Below are 23,418 nucleotides of genomic sequence, written 5' to 3' on the forward strand. Positions count from 1 at the left end.
CGTATTTACACCTTTTCGCTTTCATAGGAGCACAGCAGCGAGTAGCGCAGCAAGAAGTCTGTGTTACACTTGGAGTTTTTATTACTATTATTATTATTATTATTATTATTATCATCATCATCATCATCATCTCTGGACGCACACTGACCTGTCACCGCTGTCACTCTACACGCTGCTCTCTAGTTGCTACCTTCTTGTTCTTACTCTGCTGTACTGTACTGTACTGTATACTGTATTGTACAGTAGGGCTTTGATCTGGAGCCTCACCACTGTCTCCAGAAAACTTTTTTTGGGCGAAAAAGACTCCTCATGGACATACCCCACACTAACAAACTGTATGCAGTAGATGGACAGAATAGTGGGGCATGAAGAGTAATGTAATACACTGTATACACTAATGCACTCATACACTAATATAAATACACACTAATACACTTATATACACTATGAAGTAAGAGACTGTTAGACTAAAGGACAAACACAGTATATGGACTATGGACCAATGGACTATAGTGAATAATGCAGTATTAATAGTGAATAATACAGTAATAGACTGTACACATGGTCAGACTAATAGAGCGAGTAGAGCCGGACTGTATCTTTTTTGAAAACTGAATGGAGCAACGTCATAAAACACACTTTGACATGGTGTTAGAAATTGTGCAAAAGTGGGAGGAGGTGATGAGGAGTTGGAGGGCTTGGCCCCCGCTGTGTGTTAATATAAAGATGTCAGAGTGATGTCCAGTTGTGATGCAGATGGGAGAAGATCACATGGAGTGGAAGTCTCTGCATTCATCCAAACCTGCTCCTGGGCACCAGGTGGCGTAGCGTTTAGAGTCATCACCTTGCAGCAGGATGGTCCTGGGTCTGAATCTCTGTTCAGTATTTACATGTGCCTTTATTTATTTATTTATTTATTTATTACCTGACACTTCTCTCCAAAGTCGCTCACAGTGTTACTCTACTTACACCAATTCACCAAAATTTATAAAGCAGGAGGAAGTTTTTACTGTATTAATTCAGGACTAACACCTTGAGATGGGATTCAAACCTGCAATTGAAGACCAGAGGAAGCAGCTTTGGCCAGCATGCTACCTGCTACTCCCACATCCCAGGCAGCAAGGTACTTACCATGAAATGATACAGTAAAAATGCCGCATCTGTGTCAACAGGTAAATCACAGTGAGTGTAGAGTACAGACGTTGCACTGTATCTCACCCTGTAGAAGAGTGTCAGTTGAATGAGGAAATAAGGTATTAATAATACAATAAACATGCACATGCAACACTTTTACTGTAATGATGTTGGACACTGGACCCCACATCTTCCGCCCTCAGACAGACACAGTGAAGAAAGAAAAACACCCGAGTCACAAAGAACTTTTATTTCCTCCAAGGTCCAATGGGTGCAGATACAATGGGGTTTGTTCACACATGCACGGGACACCCTGACAGCATTAAACACGCAATTAAAAAGACACAAAGTGGTTAAAGAGGGGCGCTCCTCGACCACATTCCGGGGACCAGCTGTAACTGGGCTTTAATGGAAATTAAGTGTGTTTGGGTTCGGGGATCGAAGCCTGAACAGACCCCCAATATCCCTCCTCTCCCCGGACAAAGGGCTCCACAGAGACACACTTCCGCACGAAGAACGTGCTTTTTGTTTCGCGGAGAGACGGGTGAAATCACACGAGTGAGGTCAGCGAGACATAAGCGCAACAGCGTTTCCCATGGTGACCGTGCGCCATCCGCGACCAACATCTCTGTCTGAAACTCATTAAAAGTGACAGCAGTGTATTAGGAGTGGGAACGGCGACAGTGGGACAAACTGACATCCTGTTCTGGGGTCCGAGACCGAAGGGGGCGTGTAAACTTCTGCAACATATCAACAGGCTGGGGGAGGGGAGTCAAACGTAGCCCTGGGCTGTGGCTCCAGCCGCTCCTCGTGGACTGCTCTGGCCGCTCGCGCCGCTGAACGACGGGGACCTGGGCTCGCCCTGGAGGCCGGAGCCCGCGTTGAGCAGCCCCCCGCCCACCACCAGCAGCCCGCCGGCCCCCCAGCCCAGGTAGAGGGCGGCACCGAGCTCGCGCTTGTGAGGCGCCGCCACGTAGGGGTCGTAGAAATCGCGCACGATGGCGTAGGCCGTCCAGCACACGGGCACGAGGTAGACGACGCCCGCCAGGACGAAGAGGGTGCCGGCGCCGCGGGCGAAGCGGGACTTGGCGTGCGCCCGGCCCAGAAACTTGGTGCACTTGACGCCGAGCACGGCCAGCGCCAGCGCCAGGCCGCACACGAGCACCGAGAGCAGCGTGAGTCCGCGGGCGAGCTGTAGGTCGCTGGGCAGCGCCAGCAGGCTGTCGTACACCTTGCACTGGATCTCGCCGGTGCGCTGCACGATGCAGCTCATCCAGAGGCCTTCCCACACAATCTGCGCCGTCACAATGTTGTTGCCGATAAAGGCGGTGACGCGCCACAAGGGGGCGGCACACACCAGCACCCCGCCCACCCAGCCCACGATGCACAGCACCAAGCCCAGGACCTGCATGCCTGTGGAAGCCATGAGCGAAGGAAGGGAAGGTTTCGCCTCCGCCTCTGAGGGACTTCCTTCGTTGAACCTCGTCTACGTCTTCCGGGTGGCCTCGGGTTCGAGTGCGGCACGGGGTGGAGAATCGGTGCCACACGGCTGGGAGCGGCTAGATCCCTTCCCCTTCCGGCAACTTCAGATCCTGCCTGTTGATGATCTGGACGTCAGTGAGGGTCGTTGTAGCGTCTGAAGTGGATGAACTGCAATGGGATATAATAGTAATTCTGATGAAAAGAGAAGGAAAACAGTCCACTGGTTCCTCAGCTTATGAGCGAAATTCAGACCGAAAGTTTCTTCGCAAATCCAGTTGAAAATCTAAAGTCGATGAAATGTTACCAATACAAACGTCCCTTGATATTTTATCAGTGTTTATAAATGTATTCACTTTGAGCTATGCTAAAATTAAAACTGATATAAAATGACTGATTCATTGATTCATCCCATAAACATGGACAACATCTTCATCTTGTTATTGATCACCGACACTCAGGAACAGCAGACTGGAGCTGAAAACACTGGACGACTGAGTTGAACTAAGGTGGTTCCGCACTCATATTTTCTCTGAGGGCTCTTTACTGCCACCTACTGGCTCGGAGGGTAAAACCAGGTCTGCTGCCAACTGCAGGCTGATAAAAAAAAATACATCAGTGACGAAAAAGACATTTAAATAAGTAAACTGGAAAATGTTCATGTCGTGAAAAATGCAAAACGTGACTTTTTGTAACAGGAGGAGGAACCAGTGTTCTGAGTCTGATGAGGTAACCACAGGTCAAATAAGCTAGAGGACAGCTTAAGATAAAAATGTTCCAAACTTCTTTAATCTCTTTTTTCAGTGTGTAGGCTTGCAAAAAAACACCTGTCATGAGGCTTATATCATATAGTATATACATGTACAGTAGATATGTAACTACACAAAATCACTGTATACCATACATTTTACTATACATATATACTGTATACACAGTACATATCTAACCATGTACAATACAATAAACCAAACTATACATTATATAATATCACCACATACCATACAGTATATACAGTGTATATATGTATATATGGTGTAATGTATGGTATATATAAAGTACACAATATCACTGTATACCATATATACACAATATACAATGTCACCGTATTCCATATGTTATACCATATTTATATATTACACAGTATCACTCTATACCTTCCTCTTTTGCATGACCCACACAGATTCCATACACACAAACCAGCAGTGAAAACCAGTGTTGAGTTACACATTCGCCTCCTGCACTCAGGAATCTTGTCTACTGCATGTCATGTACCTTCTATTCAGTGTACGGTACAAATCATAGTGCTGTGTGGTATGATCGATGTGCAATACCACTCACACTACCTTGCTCAATGAGCGGCCCACCCTCTGGACACGTGCTTTTCCACACTGTTCATCTAGAGGGACGACGAGAGCGTCGAGTGTCTCCTTCCCCAGGTCCGCAGGTGAGGGGTGGAGGGCGTGGAGATGGAGCTTGAGGTTCGAGGTGATGCTCACAGCAGCACTGGGTGGTGTGTGGGTGCATCGAGGTTCCTATGTGTGTGTGTGTGTGTGTGTGTGTGTGTGTGTGTGTGTCTGACAGTGCCTGGCTTCCACTCACAATGGCCTGTTGTCCTCCACCCGCCCTGTGTCTCCGGGGTTCAGTACTGTGTGTGTGTGTCTGGACCCCCTGAGGAGTCCTGTGTGCTCATTAACTCCTGTCTTCAGAGCTGCTCTCTGATGTCTGTGGACAAGGAGGACTTTGCTCCATCCCCTTCTTCACCATGTCTCTGCCATTTCCATCCCTCAGTCGAGACTTACACCACCCTGTCCGTCTTTTCCGCTTCCACAGAAAACAGTTAATTCTCAGCAGCGTACGAAATCTGTACGAAAAGTCAGACGTTCGCAAAACCGTAAATAATTTATGTTTAATACATCGACCACCTGCTGTGTGACCCAGTTAAACCCAAATAAAACATTCTGAGTCACACTTTCCGACAGCCTATGGACGAACTGCCTTCCCACAGTCCACAGGCATGTGTTTCAGGTGAACCCGTCACTCCGAAGTGTCCATAGTGTGTGTGTATGAGGGAATGCGTGTGTGGCTACTCACCCAAAGTTTACCCTGCCTCACATCAGTTTCAACACCATCAGCTGTGATCATCTATATATTTACTATTTGAATGTCACTCCTATAGGAGCTACAGGAGGGATGCGAACCAGCAACAGGGTGGTGTCAGACACGCAAACTCTGTGTCCAAATTCCCGTGTCTGCGTCTAAAGCTCTTCGTCTGCTGTCGATGCACTTTGTTCACTCTGAGTTGTACGTCAGTGTGGAGAAAGGTGTTGTACCATGGTGCCCCATCGTGCCCCAGTTCATTAGAAATGTATTTGTTACAATTTTCATGCAGTCATGTTGGCCAACCAAAGAAAGTGTTGATGTTTGTAAATGTGTGTAGATTTTATACGTGTTATATTAAATAACTTTAATTCAACAGTTTTGAAAGGAAGAAAGCAGGTGGGATAATTTAATTTGTGAACATGGAAATGTCCACTGTGAGACAAGCGAATGTTCGATATCTAACAGCTCCCACTGAGCTCCTCCACTGAACAGGGACCAGAATACTGGTGTGTTGAGATAAGGACGCAGAGAAGACTTGGTCTCGATGGGTGAAACGGCTGCCCTCCTGGATACAGGTGCCTTTTAGTTGTCGAGAATTTGCATCTGTTTTTCTAGGGAACCTGCATTATTAGCTCTTGTGAGCTGAACAGGGTAAAGTTGGAGGTCTGTGAAAGACACCCCCGCCACATACTCTATGTATGTTAGATGTGATTCATGAACACCACCTTCACACCATTGAGCTCAACTGCTGTCCACAGGGAGCCAAATACATTCGCTCATGTAAACGATGCTCTTCTTCAAACGTAGTAACTCACAGCTCTTCACTCATTTGCACAGCAGGCTGAGTTTTCTACCAGAGTAATTTGGAATAAGTACCATGCTCCAGGGTACAACAGCAGTAGGTGGGATTTGAACCTGGGATTTTGAATCCAGAAGCAGCAGCTTTAACTGCTGTGCTGATAACTGAGCTGAAACCTACAGCACTACATTCATATATTTATTTAGGACTACATTTATGTAAACAGCAGGTGTCTGTACATCGATTAGTTCTTGATCGTCCGCTACACCCCAACCAGACTGCTACGCTCTTCCACATCTGCCTGCTCAGTGGTCCCACACACGAAAGGTAAAGCACGAAGGTTCTCGGTTCAGGCTCTGCTGTTGTGGAACGATTTCCCCCTGTCACTCAGAACTGCTGAATCTCTCTCCACATTTAAAAAGGGTCTTAAAACTCACCTTTTCCAGACTCACTTTACCCATCATCTCTTAAGTTCATGTAAGATGTAAATGTTCATGCACCATATCATGCAATTTAAGATGATGCCCAAATAAACCTTTGCGCAGCTACTCCTGTAATGTCATGTAAATATTTATATGTATCTTTAAAAAAATACTAGAAAGGTCATCAGGAAGCATTGATATTCTGATAAAGTTTTATGCAGCTACTCGTGTGATGAACACAGATTCATATGGTGGAAAGAAACCAACTAATTGTACTTAGGAATCACACATCTGTATCTAAGTGTGTCTTTCTGCTAATGTAATGAACACATTGTATTTTCCATGAGATGTTCGTCACTTTGGAGAAAAGTGTCTGATAAATCAATACATGTACATGTGAAATGATATATTTAAATGAAATGCATTTTATAGGAAACACTGAGCACAAGTCAGTCCAGCCGTTATACTCACACAGGACTGTGACTGTTACCACGTATTACCGCAGTGAGCCCACGCCCATAGCGCTGTACCCTTGAGATGCTGATCTATAGGTAAAGCAGGCGAGCGGCTCCTGTTAAAAAGGCGCTCTGGACCGCAGGCGACACCCAGAACGTCAAGCTGCGCCAAGATGTCGTTCCTGCGGCGCTTTGCCGGCTGCTTCGTCCTCCTTTCCCTGCTGCAGTTGCAAGCTGTTCTTCTGCAGAACGTCGATGGACTCTCAGGCCTCAGTCCTGTGGACCGGCAGGTGAAGCAAACCAAGAGAGATTGGAGAGATGAGATTGAGAATTTTTGCTCTCGCTTTTGCTGTGCTTGTTACTCTACTGATGCAGAAGAAAACTGCGAGGTTTTGGCACCAGACCCCCAAGCTCCAGGGACGAGTTCTTTCATGGTACAACCTTCAACTTCACAAAGTAACTCCGGGAAACCAATAAGCAAAAAAGACTATCAAAAGGAATTAATGAATTATCAACTCTCTTTCTTACGACTCAAACTGAAAAACAAAGATTTGGACTGGGAAGGCATATATAATAAGTACAAAAGTCATGTTCACACCGATCTTTTAATACATCTCCGAAATTCCAACAAAATGACCGACAATAACAATGTAAAGGATGCTTTTATCAGAATGCAAAGGGCGATAAAAGAAAATAATAAAATTAATAGCCAGCATTCTTTCATCTACACGATGAAGGAACATGCCATGCAATTCAGAGGATATTGTAATCTCAAGACAGTGGAAAATGAAGTGAAGGGAATCAAACCATGGAGTCAAACTCAGAAACACACAGAATTACACCTGTCCGAAAGCGATATACAACCACTGGAAGGCGAAGATGTGTACTGGTTCACGAAAAACTCCCCATGTATGACACCGTCATCTATAGGTGGAGTGTCGTGCTTTGAGGCAATTGTTAGAAAGTGCAAAGAATGGTTTGATCCAAAAAAAAAATGTGAAAAATTTAAAAATACATCGAAAAATGTTTTTTCGTGTCCAGTACATAAGTGCTATGTTGGATTTGAGGAATACTGGGGCTTCAATGGGGACAAACTAGAAAAAAAAACTGAAATTCACACTGACAGGTGATGAGAGAAACACATTAAGAGAAAACATCTTCCTGTCAACTCTCAATGACAGCCAATTCCTTGGTGATCTTAAAGAATATTTGGGATTGTATGTGACATTTGTCAAACTTGATCCACTTGAACCTGCCAACGTCGCAAAGCAACCCCCTGATGTGGCCACTGGCTGAGAAGAAAGTGGAATAACAACGCTGTAAAGGAAAACTATGTTTTACCACACTAATATTCTTAGCTTTACCTGGGGAAATGGGTGCTTCATTTTCATTTACCATTATTTTAATGTGTATTCAGCGCTTAGCCTCGGCTGGCTGACAAATTCAAGCATATATAAAGAAATGCTTTGGTCAATGTATGACGAATGAATGCATGTCCACTGTATTGTTACAAAATGCACACGAATGCTGTACCTCTATTGATCTCTCTTCACTAAACTGCTCTTTCAAGCCTGTTTGACTCAGAATGATAACAATCACATTGAATCATCCAATAAAATGCTACTATTTGCACATCAGTGAACTGTCCTGGTCTTTCTTGGGTGCACAATAAATACCTCTATTTTGGCAATGTTTAAAATGCTGTTGGGTTTTGAAAATATTAATTATTTTTGAAAATATCCAGCAATTATTATAAAAACTGTCTACATGAACCTCAATTTCATATATTTTAATTTAAATTCCTGCAGACCTTTTCACTTTGGACACTTCAGAGATCTTTCCTTGGCTTTCGTCAGCATACCAGGGTTTGAGATGTGCATTTGAAGAATCGTAATGTGAGGTGGAGCCAAGACTCGGGGTGAAGATGAACCTAATAAACAGCAGTCCGCTGTTCGCTGTTCGCTGTCCACTGTCCACTGTCTACTGGCCACCCCATGGAACTTCAAGGTAATGATGACCACCTGCGGACGACTCAATGCCAGTCACCAGACTACAAGCCACTGGTGTGACTGAAGAGAAACAAGGGGAGCAGGAGGACCCCCTGTGACAGAACCGTAGCTGGTGTCTCCTTTATTTGTGATTTTATTGTTCTTTTCCTCTTGTTACCTGTTTTATTGAGTGACATTTGGGATTTGTCTTAAAGGGGTCACATCCCCATTTTCTATTTTCCCTTAAAGGGGCCACATCCCCATTTACTATTTTGTCTTAAAGGGACCGCAGACGCATTTCATCTGTTTCTTATTTTTACCTGTGCCCACAACAGGTCACAATACAATCAACATCTGCGCTGTTAAAAACAAGGAACATGGCACAACAATACACACCCCCCCTCAACTGCGAATAGACCCAATCTACCTCTGCAGGACTTTGCACTTGTATGACTTCCATGTTTACATTGCGCACTGCACACTTTATATACATATATAACCTTGTTTCTTGGATTTTGCACTAATAGTAATTCTTGTAATTTGTGACCCTGCACTAATAGTACACACACACACACACACACTTTCAGAACCGCTTGTCCCATACAGGGTCACAGGGAACCGGAGCCTAACCCAGTAACACAGGGCGTAAGGCCAGAGGGGGAGGGGACACACCCAGGACAGGACGCCAGTCCATCGCAAGGCGCCCCAAGCGGGACTCGAACCCCAGACCCACCAGAGAGCAGGACCCGGTCTAACCCACTGCACCACCACACCCCCACACTAATAGTATATATACACACACACACACACACACACACACACACACACACACACACACACACACACACACACACACACACACACACACACACACACACACTTTTGGAACCGCTTGTCCCATACGGGGTCACGGGGAACCAGAGCCTACCCGGCAACAGAGGGCATAAGGCCGGAGGGGGAGGGGACACACCCAGGACGGGACGCCAGTCCAGCACAAGGCACCCCAAGCGGGACTCGAACCCCATACCCACTGGAGAGCAGGACCCAGTCCAACCCACTGCGCCACTGCCTCACCGCGCCCCTGCACTAATAGTAATTTTTGTAAATTTGTGATTTATGCCCTTTGTTCTCCTTGTGTTTTTCTTGTCTTTTTCTTTCCTTATGTCCTTATAATTTATGTCATAGGCTGCTGAGAGGATTCACAGAGTAAGACTCTCATTGTACGGTGTAACAAACTGTTTACTATACACATGACAATAAACTCTTGAATTTTGAATGATTTTTCAAAATCCAATTAATTCAAAAGGATGTTTATTTGGAGAAACTCAGATTTCCCCAGTGAGCTGGCGTCCCATCCAGGGTGTGCCCTGTCTCAACCTGGATGTTTCCAGGATAGGCTCTGGGCCACAACAGCCCTGGACTGGACAAGTTTTTAATTAAGACCAATGAATTGACAAACTTTTTTTTTTAATTTCAGTTCCTCCAAAAATTATTAGTCTGGTATTTTTCTCCATATGTGTCACAGTTATGGATCTTACTGTACTTTTTCATTCCAATGCGGATGATATAAATGTTGTTATTGAAAAGTTGTCTCCAGCTTAATTTCCACAGAGCCACCTGGTCTGAGCCCAACCTGTTCAGTCGGTGACCTTACACGGGACCTGTGGACAACTCCAAAAGACACATTGAGAGGAGTGCATCTGATGTGGTAAAAGGGAGGTAAAAGGGAGCTCGCAATGACGGAAGCTGGCTGAAGATCAAGTTGCTTTTAATCTCCCCGAGGTATGATGTCCCAGTGGGGTACATAACTTCGCTGGACAGTTAACAACCCAGTCCCTGCTTCCGGCAGAGCCCACAGCCACAAGCAACATCAGGTGTCTCCTACTGGACATTTGTGCTCATCCAGAAATCTCATTAAATGTCTCTGTCGAGGAGGTTAAACTTTGACACGCTCTCTTCTGTACACTTTGGGTGCAGACTGCAAACGTGACTGGAAGGACGGTTTTCGACCGTGTGTTTATAGCACCCCTTGTTGCTGCTGGCGGAATGCACAGTCCCAGGTGGGAGGACCAACTGACCGAGACATCTTTCCCACAGGTTCTCCAGTGGGACTCACAGCGGTAACTGAAAGTGAATGGAAATAATTTCTCATCCCTAGTCGGTGCATGAATTTTTTAATTTTTCACGTCTGAGAGGAACTTGGACTTGAACTTGAACTTCCAACTGGACAATCTGAGTGCGTGGCTGGAGCCACTGGGCATTTAAGTGAGATGCCTTTAAAAAAAATAAAACATAATATAATGCATTGGAGAAGGAGGTAAAGTATAGTGTCAGCTTGCGCAAATCTCCACATGTTGGGAAAGAATGTGTCGCTCTTTCTTAATATGACTTATACATAATAATTAAGTCCAGAGAAATTTAAAGGCAAATCTTTTCCTACGTCAAGTTCTTTGACACAGCTTCCTTATAAGGTCCAGCTCCAGGTCCACTGGATGTGAATTGTTGCTCTATCCCAAAGTGCATGAAAACTAATTTTGTAAACATATTTTTCCAAACTTTATTAAATTCAGTGATTCAAAACACATCAAATGCAACAAACCCTCAAAAATGAAACAGTTTGGATACATTGCAAAGAAAATTAAATTAATAAATTACTAAAAGTTAAACTGACCATGGTACAACCTTAAAAACTTCATGGTCACACTGAAAATGACACATAACTGAAATATAACAGTAAAAACTACACTCAACTGACAGTTTACAAAACCACAGCACATCAGACCATTGAAGCAATAATCACAATAGATCAGTGTGTAAAACTGCTAGGCTGTGGTAAATCTGTCAAAATCTCTGCAAATTTACATTTCTTAATTTTTCTCAGTACCTTTATCCTTAAAATTAAAACGTCCAACCACTCATACTGAAAAAAATAATGGAAACACCAGGTTTTAAACTATTTCATATCAAGGACAAAGCACTGGAGGTTGCCATGGCAGTTGCTCCATGGTGAGAATTCCCAGGAGAAAATATCACTGTATGCTATAATCTACACTGTTCGAGGTTGCTGGTTCGAATCCCACCTGCTGCAGTAGTACCCTTAAGCAAGACACACACACACACATTGTTTGAAACTGCTTGTTCCAAGCAGGGTCACGGTGAGCCAGAGCCTAACCTGGCAACATAGGGTGCAAGGCCAAAGGGGAAGGGCACACCCAGGATGGGATGCCAGTCTGTTGCAAGACAACCCAAGCAGGGCTTGAATGCCAGACCCACACTACATGAACAAATGTTCAGAAGTGTTTTGGGTTCCTGTTTGTGAACAGATGCAAGTTTTCCAGTCATTCCCTAAAGTCGCCCACTAGCAGTGTGTGTGGGGCTTTTGGAAGTCCCTCCAGTACCTGTCAATTTCATCAGCGTTAAGTTTTGTGGTGGAAATAAGGCGAACAAACCTGCATCGATTGTAAGGGATTCTCCGGTAGTAGAAGAGGTTGGACCGGGGTGGGAATGTAGGCGGGATCCCTAAGTGCTTCAAGCACATGCCCAGGTACACATCCTCCAGATGAAAGGCTCTCACATGTCGAGATGCCTTCAGGATTTTTACGGGAAGATCCATGGAGAAGATGTAAACATTCCCCAAGACGTAGCTGGGATACGTGTCCCGGCGGTACACGCTCCTAGGCACATAAAATTTGCTGCTCTTTTTCCGCCGCACCCGCGCTTTACGCATGACTGCACCTGTGATGTAGTTCTGCTTGGGCTGTACAGTGTGGGGGTCCAACAGTGTGTTAACCAGAAAATCTACATTGAGAAACATGTCTGTGTCCACCTTGGCAGCGTAGGAGGCATTGGGGCAGCGGGTGACCAGCCACTCCATCATCACCATGGTCTTGATGGTCAGATTGAGATAACTGTCCAAAAAGTTGGCCTGCAGCAGGTCATGGTGCTCTTTGCTCTCAGCGTGCAGCTCTTTCTGTAGGCCACGTTTCTGGTCCTCTAGTCCCAGCAGAAAGAGTCGACGGATAGTCACCCCCGGCACCAGGCTCTCGTTACCCCAGGTCCTACGGATGGTGTCCCGAACTGCCCGGTTGCGCGGTGCAACTGGTACCACAAGCACCAGGAAAGGACTCTGGCTCCTGCACTTTTCAGGCTCATCAAGGATGAAGTGGTACTTATAGGGGTAGAGAACATCAAAGGGCCTTAGTGGCTTCCAGGGTGCACGATGGATGGTGGTCTTAAAAGTGGTGGGGGGCATGATCACCTGCCTCCACTGCAGGGTTCTGACCTTCACAATCAATGACCATGATCCTACGGTGAGGTAGTTCAGGACCAGAGTGGCACCACACAGGACCAAGAAGGTTACCAGCAAGCAGGCTTGACTCCATTTAAAACAGGCAGTCCTCTGACATTTGTTGCTGAAAAAGAAGGAGGCCAGAGGAGAAAAATAAAGCATAGCATAGAATTTAACTGCGAGGCGCCCACGTTTCTCAGCTTCGCTTCCAGTTTTCCTTATTTTACCATCACATGTCAATCCGACCGCCCCAGGTGCTGCAGTACTCACTTCAGTCACTGTTTTATATCTACGCACAGTTTTCAACAGTTCCCTGAGTTGGTTTGAAAAGCACTAAAAACAATTCAGATTATTGCTTTTCATATTTTTATATTTCAGCAGCAACAGTTTGTACAGCTGGGTAATTTTACCAGAGCAATTAAGGGTTAGTACCTTAGTCTTTAATTAACTCATTAAGGAGCGATTCACATTCCAGATTTCTCTGTTTGTTGGGAATGTGAGAGTGTTGCATTATGGGAAGTGCAGAAAATTACACAGCAGTGTCTGTCAGCCAAAGTGTGTACAGTATTATTAGCATTTATTCATTTTTTATAGAATGTTTTAAAACTTTTTAAACACTTAATACGGTCATAAATTGCATCTGTTTTGGATGGATGTGCATTCATCCACTTTCATTAACCACTTGTCCTCATCAGGCCCGTGGCTTTATCCACTAAGCCCATGCAGATGAGACACGCACGTTCCCATGATCCCTTAGTGTCCTCACCAAGGGGAAGAGTTAATCTATGAATCAGTATGGAAGAGTCTCATGAGCTCCAACAATTTTCAGCACTTTCTCTTTTTAAGAATTTCTGGACAAACTTGATCCACTCCTGTAGTCCTGTGGACATTGTCTTCCACACCATTGGTCACAAACCCTTGTCCTGGCAGGGGGCAGTAAGTTGAGGACAAGATTCCATGGGGGTAATGACTGTATTCTGTGTTTCACATGAGAGGCTGTTGCCAGTCTTTGCATTTACTTCAACACCCCTCACGTCCTCCTTCAGCCGCACTCACCTTTTGTTTTTGCTCCTTACAACGCCTTGAGAGTCCATCTGGTGGACACTTGGATATGGCCTAAACAACATAAGACAGGAGGAGAGAGGTGGCGAGAGGGTGGTGAGTACTGACATTCTGAGCAGTGTACAGATTCCAAGTGCTCAACCGCTATTGCTTATTTTCAAAGGACTGTCCACAATACGGTGTGGAGAAAGCTACATGTAGGCCGCTTCATACACAGCCTATACATAAATCAGTTCTGACATAATTTTTTGTATTTTATCCTGTTCAACTGAATGGTGTGGTTCAGGAAACTATGTCTGATTAGAAACAAGTTCATAAGTAGTTATGAAAAGAACTCGGATGCTTCCTTTCATCCATCCGTTTCCCTTAACTGCTCATCCAGTGCAGGGTCACGATGGTCCGAAGCCTGTTCTGAAAACATGGGGCCATTCAGGAAGTATGTAGGCGCCTCCTACTGACATGTCTGAGTCACCAAAATCTGATTTATTTGGTTAATTCTATAAACATCTCATTAAACCATCAAAGCTTAGATGTATGGTCGTTCATCCATGTCAGATCTAGTTGTACTTTCTCCGTCCCGCCCTCCACAAGGAATTTTTTTTTTCTCCAAATTTTATTTAATAAAGTTATCAATAATACACACAACCAAAACAATACATTAAAAATCCACAATCAAACAAACCCAACACCATTTTCCTACAGTTGGTCAACAAAATTACTAAACAACCATTACATAAAATACATTGTCAAGACAAAGTCTTTCCCATAACAATCCCCTTTCTGGCTTCAAAAAATATAACTGACCCATGTCTTCCCCACACCAACATACCCACAAAAGGACTGTCCCCCAATAGCAGCTCAACCAAAGTCATTGTATCATAATACATGCTTCCTTCAAAACACATGAAATACTTCTAAATTACAGTATAAAACTTGATCATACCCCTAAAAACAGACAAATAAATACAAAACAGACATAAACATGAATAGTCATCAATATAAAAAACTCAAAGTGCACAGAAGCACCTGATAAAACAAGGCCATTAAAATCTGTAGATAAAATGCTATACAAATAAAACCCACACAAGTTAAAAGAATGTTAGTTAAAAGTGCACAAACCCAACAACACAAAACTACTAAAATCTGTGAATAAATATTGTACAAATAAAAGCCACACAAACAAATATAAAAAAGGTTAAATATACAAAGGGGTAAGATACAAGAAAGTACAATATGTTTTAAAAGAATGCAGTTCCATAAAGCAGACGTCCATCCTCAGAGCTTCAGACACATTAATCCATGGGGCCTTTCCATCTGTCCTTTGCCTCGTGGTAGCCCCAGGCAATCAGATCCCGCTTTATTCTGAACTTCAGTTCAGCTCGGATTTTCAAAAAGGCACCATAAGATCTCATTTTCAACCCCTTTCGGACAAGGTTAATGCGTGCATTCCACAATTCTCTCTTTGTCAAACTCACATTCAACCAAATCCTACCCGAGATTGCTTTGTTCACCTTGGGGGACACTCCCTTCATGATATTATCAAAAGTCAATGCCATCTCGCCATCTAACTCGCCGCACAAGGGCTCAACCAATGACTGTCCCGGCATAACCGCAATCCCAAAAAACGTGCTTAATCGTTCCCGCACCCAAATACTGGGGTCGTGGGCAGTCGGGATGTCCGGTCAACCCGTACCCGTAAAGTTTCTCCATTACAGGTAGTCTTTCGTGGAGGCACTGCCAGTTTAAATCCTGCAGCCTATTGTCAAGCCTCTTTGGCTGAATTCAGGCCCAAATGTCTTCTCCAAGGCCTAATATCACTCGCGTTCCCCTCTTCTCCAACAAGGCATTATATAACACTTTGTGCTTGAGGAGGGTATTTGCGTCAGTGTCTCTCGGAATGATCTTGCTCCATTTCACCATCTGTTTATAGTGAACTGGCAGAGACTCGGCCTTTGGTCCAGCATTGGACCACGAATTCACCAAATGCCGCAACGGGAAAGACAACCAGAGGGGAATAAAATGTTGGTGTGGGTGTTCTAGGGGAGCTGCCAGACGGAAACAGTGCTGCGCGAAAAAGAGGCAATCAAATTTTAGGGGGAAATCAGGAACCCCCCTTCCACCCCTGTCCTTCCCTAGGTACATCGCCTCCCTCCTCACGAACTCATGCTTCCCACCCCATACCAAGCCAAACACGTCTTTCACAAACCCTTTCCTTAAATTGCAAGGCATGGGGTAGACATGAGCCAAATAAAGTAAGGTCGGGAGGACGTCAACTTTCAAGATCAGTGTTTTACCCAGGAAAGACAGGGACCTTGCCTTCCACAGCCCCATCTTCTGCCTAGCTATTGCAAGATGCTCCTCCCAGTTGACCCAGGCTGCTCCTTTTGAAAGAAAACTCACACCCAGCACTCTGAGGGGACCGCTACAAAGCGAGAGACCACCAAAGGTGTCTTTTTGCGCTCCCCAGAATCCAAAGTACTTCACCTCTGTCTTCCCGAGGTTGAGCGCCGAACCCGAGGCCCTACCGAACGTCTGAGTCAGGCGCAGCGCCTGGGCGAGTGAGCGGTCGGAACATACAAACAGGACTGTATCATCTGCATATTGGGCCAACTTAACAGTCTTGCCCCCGCCTCCTGGAATGAGCAACCCATCTATTCCCGGGTGGGCCCGAATTGCTGCCGCCAACGGCTCCACATACAAAACGTAGAGGGGAGACAGCGGACACCCCTGTCTGACCCCACTCGTCTGGGGCAACCACTCCCAGAGAGAGCCGTTAATAAGAACCCGGCTACCAACCTCATTATAAAGTGTTCGGACCCACCTGAGAAAGGTGGGGCCCAATCCCAATCTGCCCAAAACATTGAACATGAAAGTATGGTCCAGACGGTCAAACAAACCCTCCACAAGGAATGAGGCTTTCATGCTGGCGAAGAAAAAAGTCAGCATCAACCAAAGAAAGCCCCACCATCTGGAGATGAAGTTCCGTTAGGACCACCCATGGTAGGAAGGCCCAAGCTGCAGAGATGCAAGACCAAGCCCAGCAGGTGTGGAAAAAGTGCAATATTCTTCTCCAACTACATCAAGCAGTGGTGCTGCTGAAGGATGATCGCTTTTGGTTTCCACAGCAAAAACATGCGCTGACATTATGCAGAAGAAGGTCACGCGGACACTTGTTTAAAAAAGCACATTTTTCAGACCTTAAAAATGATATCGTGTTAGTTAACTGTAAAATCTCTGAAATGAATATTTCTGCACGCTGAAAAAGATGAATAAATCATTTACCCTCATCATGCTGATTTCTTACTGACAAGTAGCTAAAAACGTCAATAAAATAATAACGTGGTATGTGGAGGTGTGAAACAAGGTACTTTAGATGTGATGTGTGACATAACTCAATGCATGTGCTATAATCCGAAGTTATTACAGTTGTGATGAGAGTGGAAACCAACAAAGCGCCAAGAACCTTCCCAGTGTAAAGCAATTCTTTAAACAGACCAGAGCCCTGTGTGTTACCTGGAGAACGTATGTTTGTAGAATTGTAGTAAATATTAAACATTCTTGGACTCGCCAGCTGTGCTGAGTGTCCGTTCATGTGAACACATAGGTAACACAGGTGGCACAGGTTTTCAGGGACAGGTAACAACACACCCCACTCCACTGCTCTCTACCCTTCTTTTGCACAGCTTGCTTTAAAGGATGTAGTGCGGCAGTGTGGTGTAGCACTGGTGCCCCAGCTCCTGGGCTGTGGGTTCAAGTCGCACTCAGACCAGGTGGAATTTGAATCTTCTCACCATGTTTGCCTGCACTTTCTCCCACAGTCCAAAGATGTGTTTTTCAGGCAGACTGGTGACTGTGTGCGATTGCCCTACCTTGCAATGAACCTGCCCATGCTGTATCCTGCACTTCCAGGATGGGCTTAAAGTTATGAATTTTTATGAGTTTTAAAACTGACCCATAGAAATTAATTAGGGTTAAATTTAAAAAAAGAAAGAACTCACCTGGAAATCAGTCTGCTGTGATTTAAATGCTCTTCTGTCCAAAAATCAGATGTGTACAATGTGTCAAAACTGGTTTCAAGTGCAAGAGAGGGATCCACCTTCACCCGAAGGCCTACCCCCTCCTCCCCCACAACTCATACCTTTCATCTGTTCTGCGCTTTTATGATACGCCGATTTTTTTTAACTCTACAATCTGGGAGGCTTTTCTTTAAGAAAGAGAAAGTATCTGGAATGCGGGCAAAAAATGTGGTAGGGAATGAGCTCCACTAGTTCTCGCACGGACGCGTACAAAGAATGTTTGGGGAAACATTCCTGAGATGAACACCGATCCATTTCAGAAACGTGACCCTGACGCACCTCTAACTCACATTATGGTTCCAGAGGACATACGTCCGCTCGCAGTTGATGCGATTTTTGAAACTGTAAAAGTTCTATAAAATAGTCAAACTGTACATTTTGCCGGACGCACGACACATTTTTTCGCGGAGGGTTTCGGCAGATGGCCCCGTCATGTCATATCTCCGGCATCTCCATTTCGATCTCATGCCCAGCCAAGCCAAGTACAGTCTTCGCATGGATGGGAAGCAGGTGAAAGACCGGTTTAGCAAGATGACAGGTGAAGGTGGCCTCAAGGTAAACCAGTTATTCAACTAGACGTGCTGGAAAAACCTGAACTGTGACTGAAGAGCTGAATAACTGAAGGTTATTACCACAGCTGGTGAGCTGCCACGCTTACTGGGGTTACGAAGTGACATTTGTGTGGTAGATACCGTGCCTTAGCTAGACTGTCTCTCTCGGATCCAGGGTCTGGACCGCTGCGCTGAAGCTGTCGCGTGTTCGTCCAGCGCCAGAGAACTGCGATACACCTCCATCCTAATAGAAACCCGGAGCATCTCCAGTTTGTCAAGTTATCATCAAACATGAAGAAAACTCCTTATAACGCACAAGTAACTTGATCAAGCTGGGACACGAAGAGAAACAGCTCCACATTTACACACAATCACGTCTGCTTCCCCCGGCCCCACAATGGGAATGTGAGCGACTGCGTCATGTTCCCGGCGAATCCATCAGAGAAGATCATCTTCACTAGACAGGCTGCAAGCGGGAGGAGCAAAGGCATCAGGATGTAACATTACTTTTTTTTTTTTTAATCCTTCATGGAGATGTCAAGTTTATGCAACTTACACTGATTTCATGTTGTTTTCTAAGTTGACTTACTCCAATTACTCACCCATTCACATGGTCGAGTAACTTCACTGGAGCAACTTACCGTAGGTACCTTGCTCAAGGGTACAGGTGGGATTCAAACCTGTGACCTTTGGGTCCAGAGGGTGTACACCCACACCCACACACACACACCAACACACACACATTGACTGAAGCTGCTTGTCCCAAGCAGGGTCGTGGTGAGCTGGAGCCTAACCCGGTAGTGCTGGGCAGAGGGCTGGAGGGAGAGAGGACACACCCAGGATGGGACGCCAATCCATCGCAAGGCACCCCAAGCAGGACTCGAACCCCAGACCCACGGGAGAGCCCCCCACGAAGGCAGCAGTTAACCACTGTTCTACCAGCTGTCCCAACTTCCAGATGTTCATTGTCTTCTTCTGTGCATATTTATTACTTTATTTCTGTTTATTGGGCTGCAAACGCAGTGAAAACATGCGAAGCGCACACGACCTGGCTGAGCGGGACCAAGCGGCTGGAGGCACTGACATCATGATCATCACCTCCTGCTCCATCATGTCCCAATCTCAGCATGAAGACGGCCAACAGGTAAACCACAGAAACAAGTGTATCGTTTAAAACGAGTTGAAAATTTTATACATGTTAAAACAATGACTCAGTTAACATTTATAAATTGAAGAACAGGTCCAACGATATTCTGCTGAGATCGCAATCTGAAACGGCTGTAGTCCAGTCAAGAACGTAATGACGTCCGACGATATTTCTAACGCGTAAGGACCTTTCCCCCTTCCGTAGTTTTCTTTTCGACTCGCGTTTTGAGCCTTTCCTCCTTCCGTACTTCCCCCGCGAGCCCCATTTATTGGTGCTTCACCGTTACAACATGGCGGACAGCTGCTTGTTGGCTAGCGGTACTTTTCTGCTCCAGTTCGCCGCTTTAAGTTGTTCTCCTCACCTCTTTCTGTAAGTAGTAGACATGAAAGCCGTCCGGTTTGTTCGTGTCAGTTGAGCGCTGCAGCTGTCAATACATGTACCACTAGGAGGAGCTGCGAAACTGCAGCTTCAGCTTGACTTGAGCTTCTCTTCAAGTTCATCATCATGATCATGACATGATGATGATGTCCGCACTCGTCCTCCTCTCTACGTGACACAGCACGTCAACACTCCGCCACACGCGCAGGGGACACTGCTGCGCTCCTTGACTTCTCAGTGTGAAATTAATTACAAATGGCCTTAGCCTAAGACAAGTCAGGAGCAACCAACCGTGTGTGTGCTGTTCACGTGACGTGTCACACACCTGTGTGTCAAATGATTGTGAGATCATACACACACAGGTTTCTGTAGCATTTCTGTGTTCAGGCCCGTACACAAGTTATGCAGCTCCTTAGTTAATGGGAAACTGGTGCTTTTGTCCTCGACTCCCTTCAGTAACTTCTGTCTCAGTGTCACTGAACTTGCTTGGTGTCACATACAATACATACATACCCCACTTTGTGTGCCAGGTACTGATGGTAATTCCTGCTCCTTTTCCTCATCTCTCCCCCAGTGTGTGTTAATCCTGGAACAGAGACGACGACTCCTTTCCTTCCCCCCATCTGAACACCCTTCAGTGTCACTGCACAGCCTCCCATGTGAATCACAGTGCTTTGGGGACACGGTGACCTCTTACTCTGAGGACTCAGCAGCACTCATGGATATGTGTGTAAAAAGTGAGCCTGAAGATGAGCACATTTCCCACCCTAGATATTGTGCTGATGTCCACAGCTTCGGTGCTGAAGAGATGGGCTCAGGGCTGCACCTGGATACCGAGCACATTAAATCTGAGATTTTCACGGTCAAAATAAAGGAGGACAATACAGATCTACAGCTGTGCAGCACCACTGAGAAGCTCAGTCTTCCCTCAGAGCCGTTAAACTGTTTTACTGGTTGTTTAGCCAAACAGTATAAATCGGATAGAGGTGAACTCAAGGTAGAGCAGCATTCTCAGTTACAAGAACCTTCCCGTATAGAGGAGAAAGTTGATGAAGCTTCTCATAATGGGATAAAAGAAGAGTATGCAGATTTACTGGTGAATAAATTAAGCATTTTTCCTTGCTCTTTGTCAAGACTTTGTAAGGTAGAGATAGTTGAAAGTAACATTGACCTGCATTCTCAGTTACAGAGTCACTGTACTACAGAGCCAGCAGTTATGGAAGCTGCAGTCTACAGTATTAAGGAGGAGTCTCCGGATCTACAGGTGAATGCAATAAGATCAGTCCCTTGTTCATTATCTGTACAATATAAATCTGAGACGCATGAAGTTAAGGTAGAACCGTATTCTCCACTTCAGGAACCCACTAGTGCAGTGTCGACAGCTGATAATAGTGGTACCAGTAAATGGCAATGTTTTCAGTGTAGAAAGGTTCTTAAGAGCCAGTCAGGTTTGAAAGTCCATTTGCAGACTCATTCTGGTGACAAATATTGTTGCATGCAGTGTGGAGCAACTTTTTCTCGCGTTTGTCACTTAAAACGACACCAGCTTCTTCATTCTGGAGCAAAACCGTATAAATGTAGTCAGTGTGGAAAGACTTTTTCCCGAAGAGATGCATTAAAACAGCACCAGTTCATTCATTCACCTGAGAAGCAGTGTACACATAGTCAGTGTGGGAAGAATTTATCACTGCTGGAACAGTTAAACCAGCACCAGCCATTTCAGTGCAAGAAAAAATATAAATGTACTTACTGTGGAAAGAATTTTTCTAGTCAGAATTATTTAAAAAGACATGAGTTCTTTCACTCTGGTCTTAAACCATATAAATGTAATGAGTGTGGAAAGAATTTTTCTCAGTCTTGTAACTTAAAACAGCATCAGATTATTCATTCTGGTGAAAAACCATATAAATGTAGTGAATGTGGCAAAAGTTTTTCCCTTAGAGGTCACTTGAAACAGCACCAGCGTATTCATTTCGGTGATAAACCATTTCTGTGTAATCATTGTGGGAAGTGTTTTTCCAGAGGAGATAACTTAAAGCTCCATCAGCGTGTTCATTCTGGTGAGAAACCATATGAGTGTAATGAATGTGGGAAAAGTTTTCTCAGAGAAGATCGCTTAAAGCAGCACCGTCGTGTTCATTCTGGTGAGAAACCATACATATGTAGCGAATGTGGAAAGAGTTTTTCCCGAGAAGATCGATTAAAACAGCACCAGCGTGTTCATTCTGGTGAGAAACCATATAAGTGTAGTGAATGTGGGAAAAGTTTCTCTCGAGCAGATCGCTTAAAGCAGCACCAGCTTGTCCATTCTGGTAAAAAATGATATACACTGAGCTTGTTTGGAAAGAGCTCTTCCCAGTTTGGCAGGTTAGAAGCATTAGCTTGTTCATTCTAGAGAAAAACTATATAAATGTAGTAAAATGTGAGATCGTTGAAGGGCTCCTGGTGTTTCAAAGTGTTGAACCTTCATCCAGAAGAAGCTGTAACTGTGTAAGATTGTCATGATCTCTTAAAAATTGCTTTATGTTACACTACGTGACTCAAAATGTAGCAAGCATAATTTTGTAATATATTACTTTTTTGGTTACATTTATTAAAACATGAATTCACTAGGTATAATCACTGTTTTCTTCTATACTGTAAAAAAATGCTGTAAGGTGGTATACCTCAGAATTACTTTATCAGGTGCCTGTTCCCTGGCAGTTGAACTTTCATAGCTGTGTGTGCCATACATACCCAGATGAATCTTTATGGGCTAATCTCACCGTGTAAATATTATTGATCAGGTGGCAGGATTGGCCAGTTTAAATCATGCCGATTTCTCGTCATTACTGCTTTTTTCTTCCCCCAATTAATTTTTCATCAATTCTTAGGTTTATTTGGTAACATATCTAGAAGCACTTGAAAACTGCTTGAAATTACACTAAACTATCAACACAAAGTACTTGAATAAAGGGAATGAATTAAATGGTATTTATGAATTAAACAACAAGCACTTTAGGATGTAGCACATCAAAAAACAGAAGTCAAATTAAATTACACCACAACTTTTGGATTAATGATGATATTATTTATGGTCCTTCATTCACAGACACCAACAGTTTTATTAGAGGTACAGGTTACTTTTGGCTCGCTCAGCTCAATATTTTTTAGGCCCTTGAAGAGAAAGTTTCACCGCATTTTCTGTGCTAAACCTCTCAGATAACACTCTCGTATGTATTACTTAATTTAGCGGACACTTTTTTCAAAAGTGAATTACACTATTAAGCTATTTATCTATTTACACAGCTGGATAATTTTCACTTCTGCTGTTTTATGGTAAGTACCTTTCTCCATTTTGCTTAAGGGTATTACAGCAGGAGATCACACTTGAACCTGTGACCTTCTATGAGTTCTGCAATCGACATCAGGTTCTCCAAGTGATTATGTGTCGAATATGTCTGACATCAAATTTGTCTATGGCAACCCATCTGTGTGACGTTGCTGTTATCAGAGACCCAGACATTGCTGCTGCTAGAGAAGCCTTGTTAATCCTCATT

At 44.5% G+C, this 23,418-nt stretch overlaps 3 protein-coding genes across 3 annotated transcripts; 1 reads left to right on the forward strand and 2 right to left on the reverse strand.

Moving 5' to 3' along the window:
- Positions 1–1,414: 1,414 nt before the first annotated feature.
- Positions 1,415–4,109, reverse strand: LOC108931886 (claudin-6-like). The gene is made up of 2 exons (XM_029252741.1): positions 3,957–4,109; positions 1,415–2,784 (listed from the first exon to the last, which is right to left on the reverse strand). Exon 2 carries the CDS (start codon positions 2,558–2,560, stop codon positions 1,907–1,909), a length of 654 nt encoding a protein of 217 aa, XP_029108574.1. The 5' UTR covers positions 2,561–2,784; positions 3,957–4,109; the 3' UTR covers positions 1,415–1,906.
- A 7,524-nt stretch (positions 4,110–11,633) lies between these two features.
- Positions 11,634–17,766, reverse strand: LOC108931901 (beta-1,3-galactosyltransferase 2-like). The gene is made up of 3 exons (XM_018747988.1): positions 17,726–17,766; positions 13,722–13,781; positions 11,634–12,789 (listed from the first exon to the last, which is right to left on the reverse strand). Exons 2-3 carry the CDS (start codon positions 13,757–13,759, stop codon positions 11,736–11,738), a joined length of 1,092 nt encoding a protein of 363 aa, XP_018603504.1. The 5' UTR covers positions 13,760–13,781; positions 17,726–17,766; the 3' UTR covers positions 11,634–11,735.
- Positions 17,767–19,216: 1,450 nt separating this feature from the next.
- Positions 19,217–22,483, forward strand: LOC108931890 (zinc finger protein 436-like). Its single transcript, XM_018747958.2, has 2 exons — positions 19,217–19,498; positions 20,454–22,483. The coding sequence occupies exons 1-2, from the start codon at positions 19,313–19,315 to the stop codon at positions 22,200–22,202; spliced, it is 1,935 nt and encodes a 644-aa protein (XP_018603474.2). The 5' UTR covers positions 19,217–19,312; the 3' UTR covers positions 22,203–22,483.
- Positions 22,484–23,418: the final 935 nt, after the last annotated feature.

The sequence above is a fragment of the Scleropages formosus genome, chromosome 1 (genome assembly GCF_900964775.1).
Source record: "Scleropages formosus chromosome 1, fSclFor1.1, whole genome shotgun sequence".
NCBI classification, from domain to species: domain Eukaryota; kingdom Metazoa; phylum Chordata; class Actinopteri; order Osteoglossiformes; family Osteoglossidae; genus Scleropages; species Scleropages formosus.